This window comes from Chanodichthys erythropterus, chromosome 19 (assembly GCF_024489055.1).
Source record: "Chanodichthys erythropterus isolate Z2021 chromosome 19, ASM2448905v1, whole genome shotgun sequence".
Taxonomy (NCBI): Eukaryota; Metazoa; Chordata; class Actinopteri; order Cypriniformes; family Xenocyprididae; genus Chanodichthys; species Chanodichthys erythropterus.
The window spans coordinates 16,138,492-16,165,520 of record NC_090239.1 but is presented as its reverse complement, the minus strand read 5'-3'; the positions used below and the strand labels follow the sequence as shown (position 1 = coordinate 16,165,520).

Below are 27,029 nucleotides of genomic sequence, written 5' to 3'. Positions count from 1 at the left end.
AGTGAATGAAAGCTCAAGTGTTTTGAGCGGTGAGTGGATTCTGACTTAAACTTAAACACCCCTGACTGGCCATTGTGTTCACGTGCTCAACAGATATGTCTGTGATTGGCTACAATGATCAACGCTTCAAAAACACAATGTAAATAGCCGCCTATCAGTGGGTACCAAATATACCCGGTATTCGTTACTGCAAAAATGCTGCTGTTGTCACATTTTTTTTAAATTTCAGTACCAGTACCGAAGCACTTTTGACTCTATTTAGCCTACATACTGATGATCACGTGCATGACGCTAAAAAGCCTGCATGTTCTGTTTGAATGAGCAGTTTTGTATACTACACATACTCAATCACGCATGATGCTTGTGTTTTTTTTAGCTTCTGCTGTCTCACTATATGAGGACAGTCCATATGATCTTCATCTTCATGAGCATTTCACCATTTCATTTGGAAAAGCTATTTTTGCTTTAATTTTGCTTTCATTTTTTTATTCACATTCATATTAAATAATAAAAAACAGAATACAGAAAAAAAAGAAAAAATAGAATGTTTGAGAAACTAATACATATTCCATGGGTCCCTAAATTAAAAGATAGCTTACTCTGTTAAGTTATGTTTACATTGATTTTTGAAGGTCTAAACATGTGAAATGCATTTCCTTGCCAATAATGAAATGAATATCATCATGATATATATTGACAATGATAATAAAAAAAAATTCCCCAGCCCTAATTGAAAATATAGTAAGTTTTGTCAGTAAAGTCTTCATGTGCTTTGTGTGAGGACTGCTATTTTTGCAACACACAATTATTGAATTGCTGCCTATGTGCAATACTCCAAATTGGTCACTTGTGAGGTTCTATTTCAGTTAGCTTGCTACATTTGAACACAACTGCCTATGTAGGCAGCAGAAAGCAAGGTAGCATGCTAGGTTTTGGAAAAGAGCCAATGTGGAGACACATATAATCTTTTCCTATATACAGTAATTATAAATGAATAATGAATGTCACAGTTTAGCAACATGCTAATACCAAATTCTATTGAAATTCATTGTGAAATCAGATTCTGTTGTGCTTCGTGTGTAGAGCTCTATAATCTATGTCACTAATGAGTTGTTGTCTATGTAGCGTTCAGAATTGGTCTCTTGCAACATTCGGTTTTGGAGCAGAGCCGATGTGAAGACACACACTGTCTTTTCCTTCATCATCACAAATGAACGCTTAGACTGACGGTCTGATGGAGCCCCTTAGCATTGGGTTGCTATAGAAACACCAGTACTTTCGAAGATGACCCAAATTAGTTTTCCAGCAGCCAAGCGTAGATGGTCTCCCACCTGGGAGGGTGAAAGAAAGAAGGGAGGAGGGGAGGAGTGAGCAGAGGAGGTTAGTGAAAGAACATACAAATGAAATGAAACACTAGAGACAGGAGGGGTTTAGGCTGAGAGAAATGGAAAGCAGAAGATGATTCCAGCAGGTGATAGACAGATGTGATGGAGGACATAAGAATGAAAGAGACAGAATAAAGCCTCGTGATTTGATATAGTGTACAGTGTGTCAAGACAACTTATGAAGGCAGAGATTAGGTTGTCGTTGAACGCGTCCCATCTTTAAAGGTCACTCCGAGGTGGCAGCACTGACATCGGCGGAGGCATGAAAACATGAATGTTCAGAACTCTGAAAGCTTATTACAAGCCTACGGTCTTATTAGCCCTACAGCACACCACACGCTAATCAGACCAGAAAATACGACGGGGATTACATGCAAACAACCTGTCACACAAGCAAGCGCCATTGTGAACACCGAACAACTCACTTCATACCTACTAAAGGCTTGTTATTTAGGAGAGAGAGACATTTAACCCAAGCCATCAATGCTAAGGAACTGCTAAAAGATTTTGTCTGCTTTCGTATTAGGCTAAAGGGTGTTCCATTATTGATTTAAGTATTAATAGACCACCCGTCTCAGGAAACACAATCACGGAAAATTGATCCATACATGTCAATGGCTTGTCATGGGCCAAGGAATGTCACACCTGCTGGAAACCGGGGCGAGGGAAATCAAATAAGTCAATTAGCATGCAGGCAAATTTTCCAGCTGGACACATTCCTTCGGGTTCACTAGAGGGGGAGGTTGCTGAGCAACCGAGAAATGAATTAGTCGTTGAAGTCCTCCTTGGGTGTGTTGTGGACACATTTCATTCCTGACCTCTTCCTCAAGTCCATCTGTTTTGGTCCACAAATCTGGCAGATAGATGAAAGTCCAGCCTTTTGCACTATATATGAGACCATAATGAATTATGCATACTGTCTTACCTGAGTTTTTGGAGGGAATGTGTGCCTTATGCCGTTACATTGGGATTGTGGAGATGGGGATCCCTGCTGATAAATGTCTTGATCCAAAAAGAAAGAAAGAAACCCCAGAATATCTCTTCAAATTGAACTACACATTCATACAGAATAAACAATTAATACAAAAATCTCTCCACAATCCAAAACAAAAAATTTAAGGATGAGTTGCCACTGAATAGAGGGAGGGATAATACTTGAAGTAACTTAAAGTAAGATTTTTAGAGACAATATTCTCCCTTTTTGGAGTTTTTTGACTTGGACAAAAACAGAATCTTGCAGCTAATGGAATGGCTTTACAAAACGACTATTTCTTTTTCGATTCTGAGGTGGCGAAATGTAACGATTTAACCCCTAGAATCACACGCATTTCTGCAAGTGTGTGTGGAGAAAGCGATGCTTTTTCCTTGGAATGGAGAGTGAGCTAAGACAGATAAAAGTCTTGACGAATGTGAATGTGACCCAAACATGGCGTAAAAAAAAGGAAAGCCACTTCATCCCTGCTGGAACTCTCTGGATATGTTAAACCCTTTATCTGTGGTGCACCATGCGCTGCGTAGGCCCCCAGTGTGATATGTGTGTGAGTGTGTGCGCTTTGGATAAATATATTTGCCTTCACACTTTAGAACAGCGATGAGCTGATATCTGTATTCACACAATGCTCGTGTCTATTTAAGATTCATGACTCACATGGAGACAAAACTGATTCTTTCCAAAATGGGGCCACCTTCTGCAACCCCGTACCTCGGCAACACATGCAATCAAAGAGTGCAGTTAGTCTAGAAGGGAAAACGAGAGATAAACTCTGGTATTATGGTTTTAGATCTAAAGCAAAGGCTGTTATCCTCTCCTGTGCTGTGTGCGCTGTTTGCTGATATTAAACCTCTCATTAGATTCAAACACTTTCCCTTGAACACGATAAGCCCAAGGCAACACTTTCTAATTAGTTTATGTGGCCCGCTGGTGACTCAAGTCGTTGTTTTATTTTTCCTTTTTTGGAAGCAAAGTGTCATTATCACTCGTGCTGATCTTTTTTGAAGCGCTTTTGGCCTGGTTGGCTCCACTGTGTGTTGACGCACTTGTTAGTGAGAGGAAGTGGCTGCTGTGAAGGTATATCTGGAGGCGAATGTAGCAAAGTGGAGCAGTGTACATTCATATGCATAGTGCATGTTATCTTGCACATGTCCAGTAATGCACCAATGTGGCTGCTGTTTACTGTGCTGGGGAAGCTTTTTGCTAAGCTACGAACAATGCACAGTTTAAAGTAGTTAAATGAGACTGTCACAAAAAAGGCAAAATGGTAATGATACATTTTGTCAAAAAGAGCTAGTTTTTAAAGGGATAATTCATCATAAAAGCAAAAATCTGTCATCAGTTACACACTTTTGTGACGTTCCAAACCTGTATGACTTTCATTCTTCTGAAGAACATAAAAGATGTTTCAAAGAGTGTTGCAACTCTTTATTTTCCATAATATGAAACTCAATAGGGTCCACATTGACTTTCATTACAATGACTAAAAACACTATATATAATGTTTTATCATCAATGTTTGGGAGGAACATGTTCAGATAATTTACCTAATTAACACGAGTGGAGCGCATTCAGTTAATCAACTCAATTAACATTAAGAGGTATATACAACAAACCTACCTCTGTCCGTTTAACAGCATCCCTCCACCACCCCATCTCCTCACTTCTAGACTCTCCACTACCTAAACTATTTTTTACCACAACCGGGGGGGTTACTCTGGGTTAGGGCCAAAATTCCGAGCTTGGAGCCCTCCCCCTGGACAGCATGCTAGATACACATAACATTTACTCTACTTAATTATATGTAAGTGTGAACTCATGAAAAAATATGAAATAAGGGGTGGGTGGGGGGGACTATCACTTCAAGACTATGGTCTGACATGTGACTCAATCTGAGCGCGGTTGAGCCAAACCTGTCAGAGAAAGCAAGTGTGAAATTTGTCAACTATCAAATTAATTAAAATCAGTCAAATAAACCCACAAGTCAGTTTTTCTGATACCCAGTGTTACAATGCCTTTATAGGACAGTACAGTCACCCTTCTTTTTTAGTTAGCTTAGATAGCTACTGTAGTTAAAAAAACAATAAACACACACACACACACACCCACACACACACACACCCACACACATCCACACACACACACACACACACACACACACACACACACACACACACACACACACACACACACACACACACACACATATATATATATATATATATATATATACTAAAATCTATTTAAAATACATTTTAAAAGTACACTTCAAGTATACTTCAAATCCATTAACATATTTACTGACATATCACTTAAGACTTACTGATACAAAATAAGTGCAACTTCAGCAATACTTTCTCACAATTACAATGAATTAAATACAAAATTAGTTGTTCCAATTTAGCAGTGTACCGGTTTAGTATACCAAAAGTACAATTGCAGGGTATTTTTATGTAGCACATAAATTTGTAAATGTTTTTTTTTTTTTTTTTTTTTGTAGTAAACTTAACACAAAATAAATATATTTCAAATACATTTTAGTATTTTTTTTTTTGTTTATTTTATTTTTTTTACTAGGCTACATAGCTAGCTATGTTATAAACTATGTTATAATTATTATACAGTTCTCTGAAATACTTGATTCTGATTGGTCAATATACTGATTGGTCAGTCATGACATTCAGCCACCAAACATTTTTGTATTTTGACTGGTGTCCATGGCAACTCTGCATGAAGGTCCATTTACATCAAGAACAATAACTGTAAAGGTGATGAGACACGGGGCAATTTTTTGTGCAATATTGCCAGGCAATGTAGCCGAGCAACGTTGCTTGGGCACTTTCCCATTGAGAATGAGCAACAAATATATATCTGGATACGTTAGATCGGTCGTGGGCAATTTTTTGAGATCCTCCAATCAGAATGTTAGCAGCCGATCTCTTGACCTGTTCGGAGATTTCAGAAAAAATTCAAACAAGATGGCGGCCTCTCACCGGCAGTGGAGCGGAGAAAAGGGGTGTGAACTTATCTTTTTACGCTAGTACGTTGTCATGCGTCAACCCAAAACAGGGAATTTACCTCATATATTGCTTAAAATACCAACAACTGTCCAAAGTAATGCGTGTAAGCTGTAATTAAGCCATTGAATGTTTTCAGTTAAATACTGAAAAGACGGAGTTAGTTTAATGTCTGTAGTAGCGTAGGCTGTAGGGCGTATGGCACATGAATGTAACTTTTGATGCGATTGACGCGGGTTCGAATACGCCTTTTGCTGAACTCGCTCTTCCCCCCTTTTCTATCACAAATCAGATCGGAAAGGCATTTATTTTTAATAAAAATGAAGAAAATATTTGAAAAGTTTAAATAAAGTGCCTATAAGTGTTTATAATAAAGTATTTATTGAGTTGGCAATAGATTTGCTCCTCTCTGATTAATTGCTGCCAACTGTCTGTTGCCCTAATTAGTTGCCCTGCGTCTCATCAGGTTGCCCATTGACGGCAACATTGCCCAGCAATATTGCTCAAAAAGGATAACTAGGCAAGGATAACTATATTGTCGTCCACAGCAATGCATGATAACGTTTTGTTAATTATGAGCTCGCGTTGCAGTTCTGTCATCTGCCACTATAAATTCTTGTTCTTTGTTACTATAAATTCTTGTTCACTATAAATTCTTGTTCTAAAGTTGTGTGGATTCTGACTGGCTGTTTTATCTTTCATTAGATGGAAAATACTGTTCTGAAAATGATTCCAACATTATAACTGTGGTATGGAATATTATTAAAATTTTATAATTAATAGTCATTATTATAATAATTGTTCTTAGGGTGAACGACCGTCAACTGACTTCTCATACCTACAGTACGTTTCCTACTTGATGTATGTCTACTTGAGTCTGGTTTCTCCATAAGAAGGATAGTACAATGAATTGCATATATGTATATTGGGGGTAGTGGGTGGGGGAGGAGGCCATTTCATTATAGCAGTTTTTCAAACAGCCAAACAGTTCATTAGCTTAGGACTGTTTACCTCTTGTTAAGCGATCATATTGTCAGTGTTTTGTGCTTCTTCTCTCAGCATTCTTTGCTGTTGAATAAGGCAACACACAGTGCCAGGTAATTAGATTGGCCAACTTCTGCAACATCTCAGCCTTTCAGTTGCACAGCTCATTAAAACCTGTGGCCATTGACACAAAATCTGCACCGTGTCCATTCGGTGCTTCTAAAACACAGCATAGCGATCAAACAGACTGCATAACTTAAGAAGAACGGGTGGCAAAGCTCGGTTTGTTTCTAGAGAGTGCTAAAATCAGCAAATGCAGCTGATTTTCAACCGGAACTGAACGCAGCACATTGAGTGGACGTCCCTTGTGAAGTCTCTGCCCTGACCTGCCAGTCACGTCGGTCATCCGCAATGGCCTTGCGCTGGGCCGTCTCTGTGCAAGCGGTTCGGAGTGACCACTGGGGCTGCTGCTCCTCCTACCAGTGCTGACAGCTGGTCAATTGGCTTTAGAGAGCCGAGGCTGATCTTGGCTCGCATGCAGAGTGGTCTAAGTGACCTTGGGCTTGCCCGTTGAGATGGCCAGGGAGAGCGAGATGAGATATCCATACAAAAAAAAGAGCATTTTTTTACCCTTTACATCTTTCATTTGCACTCTTTTTTGTATCATAGTATCATTGATTTGCCAAAGACTGTTGTTATGAGATTTTCCCAACTCTCTCTCTCTCTCTTTCCTTTCTCCTCCATGACCCGCTGAGTTCAGGAGAGAATTTATCCTCCGGGAAGCCTGGCTCAGTGTCAGCCTCGGCATTTCTCCATAGTGTTCCTGTTTACCTTTCAATGTGAGTTAATACTCTGTCAACACCATTAATCCCCAGCATAATAGGGAGCGTCCGCCAGCGTCCGCAGTGTTTACCAGGCTGCCGACAGCTCGCCGAGATTGATTCAGTGATGCTTTATGTCCGGCAGTCTGATCTAATGACACAGCTGTAAATTCCCAGCATGGAAGTGCCACGGCTGCAGCGCCTATAGTGGCTTTGTGAAGTTTGTTCTCCCATGCTGGGTTCAACCTCACATCTGTTTACTATACCGTGCCATGCTTCTTATTGGGACCCATTTAACACTTCTGTTAGTGAATGTCATGCACAGACAGCTGATGTTCTTTTTTCCCCACACTTGGCTCACTCTCTACAGGGAACCGACTAAAACACACATAAATTATCTTAACTGTCTGTGTGTGTCTATATGTGTCAGTGAGAGAACACAAGTGGGTGTCTGAAATCACAATGACAGACAGCCGCAGGAATGAGTGTGTCGGTCTGTCAGACACATGTTTCGAGTGTGTCTGTGTTTGTGTGAATGTCTGTAAATTGTCTTCTGTTTGGTGCTGAGAGCTTCGATAGGTGGGGTGAAATACAATCTCTTTTCCATTTCTCTATGAAACTGGTTCACTGTCATAACCCCAATCCCTCTCAAAGAACTGCCAATTTGGGCAGCGGGGCCGCGTGACTCACGCACTACGGCGCAGTCTGGGTCTGAATCTGGAGAGCCTGATAATAGAGCAAGTGTGTCAGTCACATCTCCCACCTTCCTTCTCTCTGTTATTGCTGCGTTCCTGTTAAGACTCACCTACTTTTAGCATCTTTGCGATGAACGCTGTAGGATTTTGTTTTGGGTATTTTCAGGCGTGTCATGCACATATTATTTATTTAATTTTTGGAGTTTGGTCCAAGTGGTGGTCCAGGTTCACTTGGTGACCAAAGTCAAAAAGTTAAAGTTCTAAAATAAATACGACCTCACGTTGTCAATCACGTTTACACACTGCCTCTGAAACTATTATCCATCATAAAAATAAAAAAAATTGGATCACATTCAATTTTCTGCATTTTTCCCATCCGTAGCAAGCATTTTGAGAGGTGTTTTGACAATTCAGAGCCACCATACAAGCGAACGCCAAAATCCAGAATGGCGTCTGACAAGTTGATCCACTTCGTCTTGCAGCAGAAAGCACTGTATGACAAAGTGCAGAATACAATAAGACAGAATATAAAGACAGATTTTTGATCAATTGGTTCACGGAAATTGGTGGTCGTCTTTTTAATATGTGGCTCCAGTATCTCTAACAAAGCATCAAACTGAGCCACTGACATCCTGAAGTAAATTTTGAATCCCGCAGCTCCTTGATAAGGAGGTGGAACTCTCCTTCCTCTCTACGCAATCTCAGGATTGGATGGACCCAATATTTCCTCTTTCTTTTTCTCTTTTCAAGAAGAGAGAGGACAACAATATCATCCTCACTTCAAAGACTCCATTTTGTATTGTTTTGCGAATTTTTAGGATGACGAATACGAAAAAATGCATATGAAAATTTCAGACTGCAAGGACCTTAAAGGAACACTCCACTTTTTTTGAAAATAGGCTCATTTTCCAACTCCCCTAGAATTAAACAGTTGAGTTTTACCATTTACGAATCCATTCAGCCGATCTCCGGGTCTGGCGGTACCAGTTTTAGCATAGCTTAGCATAGTTCATTGATTCTGATTAGACCGTTAGCATCGCGCTTAAAAATGACAAAAGAGTTTTGATATTTTTCCTGTTTAAAACTTGACTCTTCTGTAGTTACATCGTGTACTAAGACCGACAGAAAATGAAAAGCTGCGATTTTCTAGGCTGATATGTCTAGGAACTATACTCTCATTCAGGCGTAATAATCATGGCTGCAGCAGGCGCAATGATATTACGCAGCGTCTTTCACAAACGTCTCCATGGTTGCAAGGCACGTTCCCTGTGCAAGCAGGGGCTCACAGGCGCTGCGTAATATCATTGCACTGCTGCAGCCATGGAACGGCAGCAAAGTTCCTTGATTATTACGCCTGAATGAGAGTATAGTTCCTGGACATATCAGCCTAGAAAATCGCAACTTTTCATTTTCTGTCGGTCTTAGTACACAATTTAACTACAGAAGAGTCAAGTTTTAAATAGGAAAAATATCAAAACTCTGGTCATTTTTAAGCGCGATTCTAACGGTCTAATCAGATTCAATGAACTATGCTAAGCTATTCTAAAAGTGGTACCGCCAGAACCAGAGATCGGCTGAATGGATTCGTAAATGGTAAAACTCAACTGTTTAACTCTAGGGGAGTTGGAAAATGAGTCTATTTTCAAAAAAAGTGGAGTGTTCCTTTAAGTGTACCTGGTTGACAGTCAGTACACACCATGTAGCTTTGCTATATGGAAAAGAGCCACTTCAGCATTTTGTTGAAAGCTTGTTTTTGTGTTTTATGAGAACAAAATCATGCCTTTTGAGTGACTTGAGGGTGGGTAGATGAATTTTTATTTTGAGGCAAATGAAGGTGACTCTTATTGGACAGAATCAGTTTAAACACATGAATTGGTAATTTTTGCCACAGCATTTTATATTTCTGATAAATATAATATATTCACTACTGTTCAAAAGTTCGGAGTCAATAAGATTTGTATTATTTTTTTTAATTAAATACTTCATTCAGCAAAGATTTTGGCTAAAAAGATGTTTCAAAGGGCAGCCGAATTACAAATCGAGAATACATTTCTGTAATTTCAGTTAAATTAGCTCTAAATTATTATCATGTATTATTCATTTTTATGTAAAATTTTCTTACATTATTTTGGATTAATGTACAAACAAAGTAGCACCAGAACTCATTGTTTTTCAGAATAGCGATAAACATCTGTTATTGCCTCCGGTAGGATGTAAATTATGTATCTTGGATCTCTCCATCTCTCCCTTTTGTTCTCAGAAGGACAATGTTGATCTTTGATAACATACAATGATAAATGACTGAGTTGCTCATTCCCTCCCCGTGCTCATATTAGCACAGTGATATTTGACTGACAGCCTGTCATGGAATTACACTTGCCGTTGCATGGTTCGCACGTCTGTGATGATTGCTGTCGAGGGAATGACATCTGTTGAGATTTCCACACCGAGTGTTACTCACAGTGGATGCCATTAAATCAGCCCCTTACCCGACACCCCACCCCTCCACCCCCGATCTTGGCAGTAAAAACTCGCCTCAGGAGCCGAACCAAGATAATGGCTTTCCCATTACAAATACACCAATATTTGTAAGACTGCAAACTCGCCACAGACCTACAGGGACTGGGGTACGAATTACATTTTCGCTGTTATTGGATACCATTTGACGCGTGCTGTGAGAGATAACTTTTATTTCTTGTGCCCTGAAATCAGAAACCGGTTTCTCTGAAGGCAGGTCGACCAAGATGAATGTCAGATTTCTACTTTCTCTTCGTCAAAGCCCAATCACATGTCCATCCAATCGAAGCCACTGATGTCTTTTGACTCTGTTCTATCTGTAAATGCATGGCTTTGGTTGTGTTGTATTTATTTATTTATTTATTTTAGACGGAGTAGACAGGAGAGAATGGAGCAGCTTGAAAACTGTGACAGAGGAGAGCGATTTTGTTAGCAGAGCAGCCATGCGGGATGAGATAAGTGACGGGGACCGTGCTCGTGTGTGTACGTTGAGCAGTGAAGCATGTGTTAGCACAGCCAGTCGTCACTTTAGAAACGCGTGCGTCGCTGGGCTACAAGCCGGGTCACCTTCCATCCAACCGGAGAGCCGTGCTGTGCAGGTAACATTCCCAGATGACCGCAGAGATGGGAGGGTTGTTTCATAAATGTATTTCTGCACTGCAAAAAGTCCAACTTTTCAAGTTTAAAATCCTTAAAACAAGACAAATTTACTTGAGAAGCAATCTTGCATAAGATATGACTTGGTTTGAGAGAATATGTCTCTACTAGTGTATTTTGTCTTACTGCAAAGGCATATTTTGCACCTGTTTTAAGGATTAAAGCCATAAAGCCATTGTTTACAGTGATTTTACAACAGCTAAGGGGTGTTGTTAGGCATGATGCAGAGTAGTTACTACATATGCCTGGCAAGGTTTCATAAAATAAACTATACAGCAACAAAAACATAATCATTTGTTGATAATTTATTGGCAAGCAACACACAGAGGCGCGGTAATACTTACGTAATGAGATCACAGGGGTATGTTTAGCGTATTTTACAACGCCAATGGCCAATCATATTCAAGGGCCAGAATTATCTCTTGTTATAAAAATGAATTTAAAACTATTTGAGCATGTTTGGTTAGAGTGGTGTTGGGAAGGGCATGATGGTCTGGGGCCAAAACTGTCAACTATTAGGTCACAGTTGTGACACAGGGTGGAGGGCAGAAAGGAGAGTTGGAGCCAAGCGTGCCACGAGTCCTGAAAAGTGAAACCAAAGCATCTCGATCGCCCCCAGGTGTCTGGATGCAGTATAGGTTATAAACCCCGCCCTCTCCATGTAATGTAATGGGACGCGAGACAAACTAAACAGTCAAATTACACGTTAAATATGTTTTTTCCAAAGATATTTTCTGTGATTTTAGGCAGTTTTTATCATGCTGATGTTAGATGTTAAGTCTTTGTTCTTTAAATAATTTTGTTTTTAGTTAGTTATTTGATGCTATAAAAATGTGGGTTTTGATGTCATGATTGACAGTTGAGATTGACAGCCGAGATTGACAGCTACTCTGAGCGAAGTAGTCACTGAAGCACTAACAGACACTTTTTGTCTGAATCTTCAAGAGGAGATGGGAGCTTTAAGGTTTAGTTCACCAAAAAATTAAAATAATGTCATTTATTACTCATGTATGTCGTTCTACACCCGTAAGACCTTCGTTCATCTTCGGAACACGAATATTGTTGAAAAGTCGTTATTAAAAAAAAAAAAAAATGGCACAAAAAATATTCTCATCGCATTGTTATATTAAGGTAGAACCACTGTACTCACATGAACTGTTTTAAATATGTCTTTAGTACCTTTCTGGATCTTGAGAGGTTCAGTGACATTGCTGGCAATAGAGGCCTCACTGAGCCATTGGATTTCATCAAAAATATCTTAATTTGTGTTCCGAAGATGAACGAAGGTCTTACGGTTGTAGAACGCCATGAGGCTGAGCAATAAATGACATTTTTGGGTGATCAAATCTTTAATTTGTGCATTTCCAGAACTGTTTATTTCACACTGATTATGAGTTGTTCTGCAGTATTAACTGAATTTGTGGGGGTGCTGCTCTCACTACTGCGCAGACTCAGACTCCAAGTTCACTATGCGCAGACTCGAGACTCAAGATGTCAGCGCCATATTGACACACTCGAAGGTGCGTCGTCCATCTTTTTTTACAGTCTATGGTTGGAGCCAAGAGAAGGGGAGTGTGCTTCTAAAAGCCATTACTTTTTTTCATTATATATTAAAAATGGTAATAATAATTATAATCTGATTATGCCACTTTAAAGTAATTCTAACAAAATACAGATACCGTTTTTGTATCCTAATTACAGAAAACTGAATATCCTGTCACTCCCCAAACCTTATTGACTACCGTGCTCAGATGCTCTGTGATTTATTCCATCAAGCAATATAAAAAAAATGAAATGAAGTGGCTGAGAGAAAATTAAAGACAAGGAGATTGAGAGAAGTAAAGACAGAGAAGCTCCAGTCTCTCCTTTTAACTTATATAAGCACGTAAACACTTGAGGCATGAAATGAACAAATGCATATTTTACAGAGGCAGAATTATGTAGATGAAGTGAAGGTAGAAGGAAGGGAAGCTTATCAGAGAGCGGCAGGGCTGCTCCCTCAGCTCGTCTCTGGGTGTGTGTGTTTATGGATCAGGAGTCATTCATAAAGCCCTAGCTGAGGTGTTTACTGGCGTTTACGTCTGTGTATATGGAGATGGAGGAAGCTGGGGCCCCGGAGTGACTCTGAACCTCTACCTGAGGACGGTGTAGCTTTCAACTGCCTCATTCCATCGTTTAGTCTTCCTGCCAAGCTACACCGTCCCCTATTTATCATTCCAGTAGCTTTGGCATTTTGTTGCTTTTGGTCTTCACGCTGTGGAGAATTTGATTACCATGGCGTTCAGGAGGAGGAGATGCAGACCCGAGCGTAATCGTCTTGTTTGTCTCGGATGGTGTTTGGATATGAAAGGTAGTTCTGTGCTGTTAGTGTTTCATATCCACCATAAGGTACAAGAACACTTTGATGTCTTCAGTTGGGAGAATGTTCTGTTGCGTTTGCTATGCAATGACTCGGTTGTTCTGAAGCGGAGCTGTCCCATGTCCTGTCTTTGCTGTCATCTGACTCAATAGGTGGTCCATTAAATTCCCTTCTTTGATCTGGTAAGCACGGAGGGGAGCTTTTGCGCAGAAAATGAGTGGTTGCATCTCCCTTCCCAACTGTCTCAACCTGCTCTTGTTTTCCCCTGCACCAACAATTACCATCGGGGCTTACCAACACCCCCCCCTCCCTCCTTCCCAACCCTGTCGGTAGTTTCTCTGGAGAATGGGAGGAGAAGGGCGCATGTGTAAAGCACACTGATGTGTTAATCACATTTTGCTATGTGTTCGGGTAGTTCTGTCTCGCTGTGAAGCAGTGTGTAGCGCTGCAGCGCTAACCATTGAGTCTTTCATCATAGATTGTAAAATGGCTACTGGAGCAACAGTGGTGAGCACACTTTCTGTGAGAGGAAAGAAATTAAGGCTAGTTTAGAAGGGCTAGTTCATACAAACCCAACAAATTAGTTTCCCTACCCCACTGGAATTTCCCCCATCATGATTTTAACTAAATTTACAACAAGAAAAAATTATAAAAGGGAAATAACTTAAAGGGGACCTTTAATGCCCCTTTTACAATGTGTAATATAAGTCTCTGGTGTCCACAGAATGTGTCTGTGAAGTTTCAGCTCAAAATACCCCACAGATCATTTATTATAGCTGGTGAAAATTGCCCCTTTTCGGGTGTGAGCAAAAACACGCCGTTTTTGTGTGTCCATTTAAATGCAAATGAGCTGCTGCTCCCGGCCCCCTTTCCAGAAGAGGGTGGAGCTTTAACAGCTCACTTCAGTTGTTCAACAACAAAGCTGGAGAATCTCACGCAGCCAAAATGATGATTGTTAGTAACGGTGTTCAGCCTAACATTGTTCAACCCGGAGTCGACACTGATGGAAACTGAGGAAGAAGTTACAACTTTTAGAATGCATCTGGATGTTTCTGAATGGTTAGTTGATAAATTTATGTAGTTGCTGTGGAGTTGATTCAACTAATCGACTAGCATGTGCCGTCACGTTAATATTTTGTGCAAATCCAGCATTGAATTGACCATCGTTTGTGAAGCAGCATGGCCTTACCCCCTTTGTTGCACGTGCCCGGGGGCAGGGTTTATGTAAATTTTAGGGTTTGTGATGTCACCAACCCGGGAAGAAGCTTGCTGTAGTGCTACCAGCTGCAGCGTTGTAACTGCAGATGTTGTTTATGCTCAAACAGCAACATTACATACTAACTAAAGTTAAAAAAGTGAAATCATAATCAAGGACCCCTTTAAACTTAATTCAAGTTATATTCTGTACACAAGTCTTACTGTCTTATGGTGCGTTCCCATGTAAATTCAGCGAAATTTCACTGGCAAAAAAAGGTCTATTATTATTAATGTAGTGATATATGAAGTAAATAAATTTCAAAACCAAGCAGCTTTCTGTTGCTCTATGCATCAAATTCGCTTGACCAACTTTAACCCCCAACTTGAAATCTTATATGCCATTCTCGATTGCGTGGATTCCTATATGAAATTACTGGGTTTGGCAAATGTGACTGCACTCTTACACAAGTCAGTTTATCTTATTTTAAATGTTTTAGATATATTTTAATTGGAAAGCAAGATATAAATACAGATTATTGAGAAAGACAAGTGACTATCTTTGTGAGTGAGTCAATGAACTGTTTTACATAGGCGAATCACCCAAAAACACTGATTCATTCGGGAGACAAGTGAGCCTTTGATTCATTCACTTAACCAATTTGTTCAAAAACACGTATTCATTTGGGAACTAAACAGATGGCTTTCTTTATAAATGAATCATTGAATTTACTCAACCAATGTGTTCAGGAACGCAACACCACTAATGTGCTTCATTGGCCAAGCAAAAATTGGCAAAGCAACTGGCAGTATTATGCCTAAATTGCAAGTTACTTAATATTAACTTCATGTTTATTCATGTATTATATAAAAGTAATATCATAATCATGCTGTTGGCCTTACCATCACCATAGCAGCACCAGCACTCTTACTCATGTTATGTTTATTAATAGAATATTGGCAAACATAATTGTCATTTTCACAACTAGCCTTTTGTTAGTGTCTGTTAGTGCAGTGTGTACTAGGCTTACTTTAAGGTAGACTGATACTATGGAGTTCAGTCAGCTTCATGAATGAAAGGAGAGAGGAAATGGTGGCAGCTTTTTGAGGGTCACACCTGCGAGAAACGGTACAAACGATGTGGTCACTCCATTAGTGGTTACCTTACACAGAGCTGTTTGTCAAAGAGCATAAATATAGAGGATCAATAACCTACAGTCTGACTGACGAAAGCAGAGAAATGCATTTAAGGACAGATTCTAGCAGAGAGCTGTGTTACGTTATCATATTCAAGCTTCTAAAAATACACCAGTGCTGAGAGGACAGCTTTCCACACAGCGTCAAACAGAGCTTACTTTAGCGATCTGGAGAGTGGTGGAAATACAGGTCTGAGATAATGGCATTGATATGCAGTAGGGATGAGAAAGCTGTGCATGCTGGTTCTATAGGATGTCTCTGCTGTGATGGGAAGGTCTATAATGAATGCTTATGTATGGGTACGTGTGTACATTGATCAGTTACGAGGCTGTTCTGGCACGTATAGGCTGTATGCCATATTGCGTCCATGCTGGAGAGCTTCAGCAGAGAGGGTAGTGCTCTGAGTGCTGAGATTCTGAGCTTTCCTCCCTGCTGTTATTCAATATCAGCACAGACCCATGGATCCACATTCACGGTCTGACGATAACATCAAATTACACTCATCCAGCACAGAGCTCTGACTGAGTTTACAAAGAACACCTCCCTCAAACTCTCTCTTTCTGTCTGTGGGAATCTTGACAGTCTGTACACGCCCACCTCTTGTTTTTCCTTTAGGAACACTTCACCCAAAATGAAAATTCTGTCATTTTCTCAACCTTGCACAAAAATGGAAAAAATACAACAAAACCAGTATATTCAGATTTCGAAGGAATGACTTCAATGAGCCAGCTCTTTTTAGTGAATCAAAAACATACAGCCCAATCAGTAGAGTCCGTTTTTTTTAGTGAATCAAAACCCTATATCACAGCCAGTGGACTCTGATTCCTGAACAAATGACCTTAAGTCAGTTCTTTTTAGTGAATCAAAACAACAACAACAACAAGAACAAAAAACAGCACAACTGGTATATTCTGATTCCCAAAGGATTGACTCTTATGAGCTGGTTCTTTTTAGTAAATAAAAAACATGCAGCACAACCAGTACAGTTTGATTTCCAATTAAATGGCTCTCATTAACTGGTAATTTTTGGGGAATCAAAAACTTAAAACAGCGCAACCAGTATATTCCGATTCCTGAAGGAATGACTCTTTTGAGCCGGCTCTTTTTAGTGAATCAAAAACATACAACAGCACAACCAAGTCCGATTCACAAACAAATGACTTTAAATGACAAAAGCTGGTTCTTTTTCAGTGAATCAAAATCTTAAAACACAGCCAGTGAACTCTGATTCCTGAACAGATGACCCTGAGCCAGTTCTTTTTAGTGAATCAAAAACATATAGCACAACCAATGCAGTCTGATTTCTGAACAGATTACCTTGAGTCAGTTTTTTTTAAAGGTGTCATCGAACATTTTTTTACAAGATTTAATATAAGTCTAAGGTGTCCCCTGAATGTGTCTGTGAAGTTTCAGCTCAAAATACTCCATAGATTTTTTTTTATTAATTTTTCTAACTGCCTATTTTGCGGCATCATTAACTATGCACTGATTCAGGGGCTGCCGGCCCTTTAAATCTTGTGCTCCCTGCCCATCGAGCTCACGACTCTATAATACAGTGCAATTACAAAGTTCACACAGCTAATATAACCCTCAAATGGATCTTTACAAGATGTTAGTCATGTATGCTTCGGGTCATGTGAGTATAGTATTTATTTGGGTGTTTATATTTGATTCTGTATGAATTTGATGGTACTCCGTGGCTAAAGCTAACATTACACACTGTTGGAGAGATTTATAAAGAATTAAGTTGTTTATGAATTATATAGACTGCAAGTGTTAAAAAATGAAAATAGTGATGGCTCTTGTCTCCGTGAATACAGTAAGAAACGATGGTAACTTTAACCAACAGTAGCCTACATTAACGAAAAATTTAGAAAGACAGTTTACAAACACCACTAAAAATATCATGATATCATGGATCATGTCAGTTATTATTGCTCCATCTGCCATTTTTCGCTGTTGTTATTGCTTGCTTACCTAGTCTGATGATTCAGCTGTGCACAGATCCAGAAGTTAATACTGGCTGCCCTTGTGTAATGCCTTAAACATGGGCTGGCATATATGCAAATATTGGGGGCGTACACCCCGACTGTTACGTAACAGTCGGTGTTATGTTGAGATTCGCCTTTTCTTCTGAGGTCTTTTAAACAAATGAGATTTATATAAGAAGGAAACAATGGAGTTTGAAACTCAATGTATGTCTTTTCCATGAACTGAACTCTTGTTATTCAACTATGCCGAGGTAAATAACATTTTTAATTCTAGGGCACCTTTAAGTGTATCAACAACATACAGCACAACATAGTATGATTCCTGAACTAATGACTCTATGACTAATGAGTCGGTTCTTTGTAGTAAATCAAAAAAATACAGCTCACAACTATATTCAAATGTAAAAATAAGAATTACGAGTTTTGCCAATATTATTTATTTTATAAGGTATTAATATATAAATATAAAGTTAGGTCAATCATTAATACAGTGATTTACCCAACTATATATTTGTAAAATAATAATTTAAGCTGCCTCTTCTAAAAAATGATTAAATAATGAGAATTATTTAATTTTCATTTGAACTATTACATTTCACCTGGTACCTTTTACCTCTATCTTTTTCACTGTCTCTCTCCCTCTCTTTCTTTCCTGATTGATCTTCTCTGTTTCCCAGTTCATCTTGTTTTTGTTGTACTTTTTCTTCTCTGATGCTCTTTTTCTGCTGATCGCTCTATCTCCCCAGCTCTGTTTTTCTTGAAGTATGTTTATATCCACGTCTCACTCACCCATCTCCCCCCCTCTCTCTCTCTCTCTCACTTTCACTAATGGGGTGCTCTGAGGTCTTGTGTGCAAGGAATTGGCAGAACACTGGGACATATGGCAGGGACTGAGTGCGAGGGTTGGCTGCTGGTTTGATGCTCCAGAGAGGTAGCTGGCTCTGACAGGTCGGACAGGTCCCAACGCATGGAGGAGGACTTTCCAAAATAAAAGTGTCCGCATGGGTTTCTCGAGAAGAGCTGTGAAATAAATAACATTAGTGGAAGAATCTGTTTTCTCTCATCTTCTTGGCTGGTTTCCAGATGCTGTATGAACTGAATCTTCTCTGTGAAATTGAGATGAGATCTGAGGATTTTACGTCACTCAACCACGGGCTTCTCGATTTAATGTGGTGTCCTAGAAAATTCCAGCGTTTAAAAATGCTGAGCCTCCACACCTGCAAGAAAGAGAGAGAGAGGGAGTTCAAAAGTTTAGACGGATTCGTTAGGAGAGGTAGAGATGCCTGTAGGACGGCAGTCTGCGTGTCTGTATGACGGCAGTTTGTCTCCTCACATTTGCATAAGAAAGGCTGTAATGAGGTGCTGTGGAGGTGGATAGAGCGTTTTTGAAGTGAATTGTGACTTCGCGCTGCATGCTTCACAGATTCACGGCTATTTTTTGAGAGATATGTGTTTGGAGCGTTTAGCTAAAGGTGTCTGGTCACAGCTGAATATAGGAAGACATTTAATAGTGCCATTTCTCAGAATCATAATCGGACTCCTTGTTCACGAACGTTGCAGCTATGAAATTTTCAGTGATTTTCTTTTCTTTTCTTTTTTTCGGCCTCTAAAAAAAGCACCCAGCCATGTTATTTTTTATTGAAAGTCTTTAAGAATGATGTTTATGGAAGATCAGTTGCCAAAATATATTTTTCATTTCATGTTTAAAGGTGGAGAAACACATATTTGCACGTTCCATCCCCTGATTTTGTGCTTTCGGCCTCTTCAATACTGAATCATTAGAATGTTATTCCAAACCCTTTTATTTTTACCAGATATGAGCTCTTATTTCTGCAAAGAAAGAATATCATTTCAAATATCATTTCTCCCCCCAAAATGGATAATTCTGCCATTTGGAGAAATTGTAACTTCAGATTGAACAGCATCCACAATGTAGCCGCCTCGACATCTGGAATAATGAGCCAGCCAGTCTTTTGTGCTTTTTGTATTTTTCGACGTCTGATCCCATTCACTGGCAGACTTATGATGTGAGGAATAATCAATCAAACAATAAATCAATATTCAACAAAACACATCTGTGGCCAGTCAAGTGTGAAACGCTCCTCCGTAGCGCTGGCTTAGAATAGCTTGACGGGTCTCGGCTGCGCTCTGAGATGGAGAAATGTTGATAACCGGCCTTATCAAGGTCGGAGCGGCTAAGCAGACTGAATAAACTTGTCACACATAATATAGTGCTCTGTCTGAATGTTTTGGGGGAAAAGCATCACGCAGGGAAATTAATTGGAATTATGGACGTAATAGTTCCTTGCCATCCGACAATATGTATTTATATTATGTCAGTTGATGCAGTGAATGTACTTGAGGCACTTCTTAGAGGCTGAAAGAGCTCATTGGCAGCGTAACTAGACCTCAGAGTCAGTTTAATGGTATCGTTGCTGTCCACGGTCCATAGCCCCCGGTATATATTTAGCTTGGGTAATTGCGGTGTTATTATCTTCTGTTGTTGTCACTCCTGTTGTTTTTCTTGCCGTTGTTAGATTGAGACTCGGCTGCGGCTTTGGAGCTGCTCTCATTAACTCGCTGTGCTATCATCTCCAGTGGCAAAACAAGCTGCCTGAGTGAGTGTACTACTCACTGGGAGCCACTTAGACCTCTCCTCTTCTTTACTCTTATAGCCCCTATACATACTGTATGTAAAGTGAGGTCGTTTGTCCTTTAACATAACCCTCTTTTCACATAAGTTTACATACCTCTATCATAGACCTCTGATTTTAACATTTTAATAAGAATAATTTAAAAAATATTTATTTAATAATAAAAAAGTTAGTTTTTGAAAAGTTTCTTTGCTCACAAGGGCTGCATTTGTTTGATTAAAAAAAATAAACAAAATTAAAACGGTAATATAGTGAAATATTATTACGATTTAAACCGTAACGGTTTTTAAAATATCTTTTTTAAAATATCTATTTTAAAATGTAATTTTAAAAGCTGAATTTTCGTCAGCCATTACTTCAGCGTCGCATGATCCCTCAGAAATCATTCTAATAAGCTGTTTTGGTGTTCAGAAATATATATCAGACTTTTTTTCTGATTTTTGCAGCCTAAAATGGCTGATTTCACTGCGGCTTTTTTCAAAATTTGTGTCAATATTTACAGCATTTCTTGTTTTTTTAGCAGTAAAAATATACAACAGACAACATTCGTTTAACATCATTATACTTTTCTGACCTCGAGAACCACTGCAGGGTGCTGGACTAACATTTGAGGGCAGTAGCACCGGTGCTAGTTCACCCAAAAATGAACATTTCTATCATTAGTTACTCACCCTCATATGGTTCCACACCCGTAAGACCTTCATTTATCTTCGGAACACAAATTAAGATAATTTTTGATAAAATCTGATGGCTAAGTGAGGCTTCCATTGACAGCAAGATAATTTACACTTTCGGATGCCCGTAAAGGTACTAAAGACATATTTAAAACAGTTCATGTTACTACAGTGGTTCAACCTTAATGTTATGAAGCGACGAGAATACTTTTGTGGTTTTTATATGTGTGTGTGTGTGTGTGTGTTTGTGCCAAAAAAAAAAAAAGAATGACTTTATTCAACAATTTCTAGTGATGGGCAATTTCAAAACACTGCTTCATGAAGCTTTGAAGCTTTACAAATCTTTTGTTTCGAATCAATGGTTCGGAGTTTGTATCAAACTGCCAAAATCATGTGATTTCAGTAAACAAAAAAAAAATAGTAGTTAATAGTCTCTTATTGGACTATTTAGGAGACTAAGAGATCATTAACTACTATTAGCGATCGCAGAATCGCATAAATTCTGGAACGACTGATATATGTGACCCTGGACCACAAAACCAGTCATGGTTTTTTAAATTGAGATTTATACATCATCCGCTGGAGCTGAAAAATAAGCTTTCCATTGATGTATGGTTTGTTAGGATAGGACAATATTTGGCCGAGATACAACTATTTGAAAATTTGGAATCTGAGGGTCTACAAAAAAAATCTAAATATTGAGAAAATCGCCTGTCTAAATTTAAGTTGTCCAAATGAAGTCCTTAGCAGTGCATAGCCACTCCCAAAAATACATTTTTGATATATTTACGGTAGGAAATTTACAAAATATCTTCATGGAACATGACCTTTACTTAATATCCTAATGATTTTTGGCATAAAAAAAAAAAAAAAAAAAAAAAATTGACCCATACAATGTATTGTTAGCTATTGCTACAAATATTCCCATGTGACTTATGACTGTGTGTGTTGCTTATTATTTATTTATTTTTAGGAAACATTTTTCTCAGGATATTATTTATTGAACATTTCAAAGAATCGTGTGTATCGTGAAATAGAAATCTTTTGTAACATTAACATAAATTTACTTATTGTCACTTTTGATCAATTTATTGCATCCTTGCACTCTCTCTCTCTCTCTCTCTCTCTCTCTCTCTCTCTCTCTCTCTCTCTCTCTCTATATATATATATATATATATATATATATATATATATATATATATATATTCTGCATATATTACATTACATTTTTACATTTCAGCTATTTTGTCAACTATTTTTATTTATTCTGTTCAAAAGTTTTGCAATTTAAATAAAATGATCATCATTGTAACAAATTTATAAACATCTTTCAGATTCTGCAAAGGGTATGTAAACTTATATGCAGAACTGTATACCTCATGTATACCTCATGCCACATTGAGTCAGTGTCTGTGGATTTCATTTAATCCTGTTAAGGTGAGGTTAGTGTCTACACACAATTATTATAAAAACCACACACACACACACGCGCACACATAGTGAGTGCAAATTGTTTGGGGATGTACTGCTCCTTCTTTCAATTAGAATGGAGGACAATATTTTGCTCAAATTTTAAGGCTGGAGGCTCAGGGAAGGAAGGTGTGAAAAATAGAGAGAGGCGAAGTGAAGGCTGGTGATAAATGATAGAAAGGGTGGATGTGTTATGGAAGAGAGAGAAGAAAATGTGTGAATGCACATGCATGTAATATGAGCTTAATTAATTGCTTCTGCTTCCCCCAAAATACCTTGCCATTTCAATATTTCCTAGAGCTTTGGAAGGAGTTTCCTCACTTCTCTTTGACAAAGCAGCAAGATTTATATTTAGAAAAAGATCATGCTGATTTTTAAGCAGGTCAAAACAAAACTGTCTCAAAAATGACTTAAAGGGATAGTTCAACCAAAAATGTACTCAGGCTCATGTTATCCCAAACCCATTCTTTCTTGCATGGAAGAAAAAATAAGATATTTATCAGAATGTCCAAGCTGCTTGTATTTTCCATACAGTGAAAGCATACAGCGCTGGTCAATATTCATTTTCATTATATGGAAACAAGCAGCTTGGATTCTGCTAAATATAATTATCAAACAGTTAAGCTATGGAATGTTGTCTTGAGATGCCTGATTTTATACTGTGGTTTATTTAGACATCACTATTAAATAAAACACCAATAGCATGTGTTTAATGGTATGCTGCTACCCCCACAGCAGGCATAGATACAAGTGGCTAAGCTATCACTTGAATGGGTTTGTAAGTAATCTTGATCTAGTGGACAAGCTTGAAGAAGTGTATCCTCCCACTAGATTTATCTGTGCCCAGAGCCTCAGTCTCCTTTTCAGCCCCACTGTCGTTTATCTCCGCTCTTGTATTCCCTACAGCGTGAAGCTATACGTGATTCGCCATAACATACCTCTAGAGAGTCTATAAAGGACATTTGGCTAAAACACAGAGAGAGGAAGAATCAAAGCATACAGATAAAATGAATGCACAAGCTAACTGTGGCCACTGAGGTACAAGGTAGACAGGTGTATTATTTACACTTTAGTCAATGACAGTGCAGCATTTCTCTACAGATTACAATTTCATAGTTCATGAACGACTGTTCAAATAGCTTTACTTTTTCTTACATATTACATAACTGTGAGTGAACTTGCACTTTATGAAAAATCAATGTAGACAGCTTTGACAGTTTATCTGGCGCTTAGTCCCTGTTCAGTCTGACACCAAACGTTCACTGAGATCAGCCTGTCAGAGAAGCTACTGTGATGTTAATTAATTTTTTTCTTAACTAGACATGTTCTGATTTTATTTAGTGGTGTCATTTGGTTGTAGTTTTATAAGGAGATCTTAAAAGCCCTAAATTAATGAGTTTTATGTTCAGCATCAGTTATTAATGTTGTCTGTTTTGTGAAGCATTTTTGGCTTTGTTGCTGCTGAGGCCCCTGGAGATTGTGCTGTTGTATAATTGTTAAAGGAGATTTAATTACAAAATTAATATTTTATTGTGTTCTTATTCTTAAATATCACATTTAAAAAAACATGCTTATGGAATAAGATATGGGCATGTCAAAATGAGTTTATGAAATGTCTGTTGTTGAATAGAAATAAAATGTATTAATGTATTACCACCCCTGCAGTATTGCTAATTAGACAAATTCTGTCATATTGCGTTTATTGCATGCAGTACAATACAGATAATTAAAGTTGACACTACTTTTTTTGGTGGGGGTTTAATTGTTTTTTTAATATCCCACCATTACTGGGGAAACATCAAATTGCATCTTTCATAAAGCTCTTTTTTCAGACAGTGTCAAGGTGAGAAGGAAACCATACAAGAAAACAAACTACAGCTTGTCTTCCTGTAGCATGGGAGTTCTCAATGGTTGAGTGACTGTGTTCAGCGTTCACAGGCTGTCGCCTGTAGCAGCTTTGAGGTAACGAGCCCACAGACATGCTGCCCCCAACGTTCCTGTCTAAATTTAAGCTGATGAAGAGATAATTGCTCAGTCAGCAGCGTACCAGGAATCACTCCACAAGTGCGAACAGAAGCTATAGGATTTGAGTGGTTCTCAACTGATTTTTGTTCTTAGAATTTACTTTGGCCATCATTTGGAGACCCTACACCAGGGATGGACAACTCCGGTCCTGGAGGGCCAGTGTCCAGCAGAGTTTAGCTCCAGCCCTAATCAAACACACCTGAACCAGGTAATCAAGGTCTTTAGGATTAGTAGAAAGTTATAGGCAAGTGAGTTTTTATCAGGGATGGAGATAAACTCTGCAGGACACTGGCCCTCCAGGACCGGAGTTGTCCATCCCTGCCCTACACAATAATTGTACAAAATGGACACTACTGTTTTTTTTGTTTTTTTTTAAGAACTGAATACTTTTATCCAGCAAGGACATATGTGAGCCTGGACCACAAAACCAGTCATAAGTCACACGGGTATATTTGTAGCAATAGCCAACAATACATAGTACGGGTCAAAATTATAAATTTTTCTTTTATGCCAAAAATCAGTAAAGATCATGTTCCATGAAGATATTTTGTACATTTCCTACTTTATATTTTTGTGAGTGGACTTCTAAGTCCTGCTAAGGAATTCATTTGGACAACTTTAAAGGCGAATTTCTCAATATTTAGATTTTTTAAATAAACAAACTTTGAATGTTTGATTCATTAAACAGGCATCCCATGGATCCTTAAAGTCTTAAAAAGTCTTAAATTAGATTTTTAAAATTTAAGGTCATAAAAAGTCTTACTTTACTTATGAGAGGTCTTACATTTTAGATGACAATTTGACTTAGACATAACTAAATCATTTACCAAATTAAAACTATCTAATTAGCATACATATTATTTTTATTTTATTTTTCTTTGTGGATTTGCTTGTTCACGTGACAGTTGGCGGTCCTCGTGGCATTTACTACAGTGTATAACTACTGTAGGCTACTGTCCCCTGCACGCGAAAGGAAGAGAGCAAAAGAAAATGGGTAAATGTCAGTTCAGTAACTGTTGTAAGTTTATTCTTTATTTGCGTAGGGGTGTGTGATAGTATTGTCTATGATGAAATTGTAATTATATGTTTTAACAATGTGCGAGCTGACATTGAGTTTGTCATGATGTATGCTGTTATTTGGCCTCCAAATTTAAGACACATGGGCATTTTTGCCCCGACAAGTTTTTGTCTTATAATTCTATCATATGAAATGTAGTTATACAATATCTCACGAGCAAGAGTGCCATTTTCCTCCAATCAGAACGATAGCAAATGTGATATTTTACAGTTAACATTGAAAAAGTTAACATTGTGAGTTACATGTATTGTGAATATTGTGTACTGAATCGGTGTTTTGAACGAATCAGTTTTATTAATGATTCCATGACCTATTCAATAAAGACGGCCACTTGCTTCATTTCTAAATTTGTTTGAACAAATCGGTTGAATGAATGACTCACTCATTAAGAGTGACTTGCTGCCCCCTACCGGCAGTTTAGTTTCATATTTAAAGTACATTTTTAATTAAAAAGTTAAAATTAGATAATTTCATATTTAAATATTGAATTAAATTTTATTTATGTGGACAAATTGTTAATGCTGTGTAAATATATTAATTTACACCTCTGCATTGCAAAGATGGATTTGGTTGATAATGATTTAATTTGATTGGTAATAACAGCCCTATATTGTGCTATTATTCTAATTGAATTTAAATAAAATGTCATAATGTAGGTAAAATGCCCTTGGCTTTTGAAATGACTTTAATGTTAATTTTTTTTGTCGATATTGCACACCCCTAATGTATAGTATTAATTTTTATTCATTCCGGTCTTAAAAAGGTCTTAAAAAGCCTTAAATTTGACTTAAAAAATGTGCAGCAACACTGACTAAAGTATCCTGGAAGGGCCACAGTCCTGCAGAGTTTAGCTTCAACCTTAATTAAATGCACCTGATCCAGTTAATCAAGTCCATTAGGCTTTGAAAACTACTACGGGTATAAGTGTTTGAGCAGGGTTGGAACTAAACTTTGTGGGACTGTGGCCCTCCAGGAGCTGAGTTTATATGCACCCAAGCTCAAAAAAACAAAAAACAAACAAAAAAAACCCTTTAAATTTCTCATAGTTTACATTGCATATCACCTAATTTCTCAAGGAGTCTGAAAATGGTTTGTTTGAAGATTCTGTATGAAAGGTAATATTTGAAAAAGCATATTAGGGGCACTTAAACACTGACTGAATTGGAAAATTGGCAATTTTCTAAATGTATAAACATCAGAACTGTGCTGCTGCTTCTTCAGAATATGGCAGAAGGCAGCTACATCAAATTAGTAGTGCTAAAACAGCAGATTTGTGTTGAGACAATGATACCAGCTACATCTCTGTTTATTTACATCATA

At 38.3% G+C, this 27,029-nt stretch overlaps 1 protein-coding gene across 13 annotated transcripts in view; it reads left to right on the top strand.

Moving 5' to 3' along the window:
- Nucleotides 1-27,029, top strand: part of nrxn1a (neurexin 1a) — a 213,807-nt gene that overhangs the window by 51,326 nt on the left and 135,452 nt on the right. The window contains exons 4-5 of one of the 13 annotated variants that reach the window (XM_067368598.1): nt 1,354-1,367; nt 22,784-22,794. The exons of 11 other annotated variants lie outside the window; for them this stretch is intronic. In XM_067368598.1, coding sequence (XP_067224699.1) covers nt 1,354-1,367; nt 22,784-22,794 — 25 coding nt within the window. Of the gene's footprint in view, nt 1-1,353; nt 1,368-19,274; nt 19,283-22,783; nt 22,795-27,029 lie in introns of all 13 variants that reach the window. One more of the 13 variants, XM_067368602.1, reaches the window with a different exon arrangement.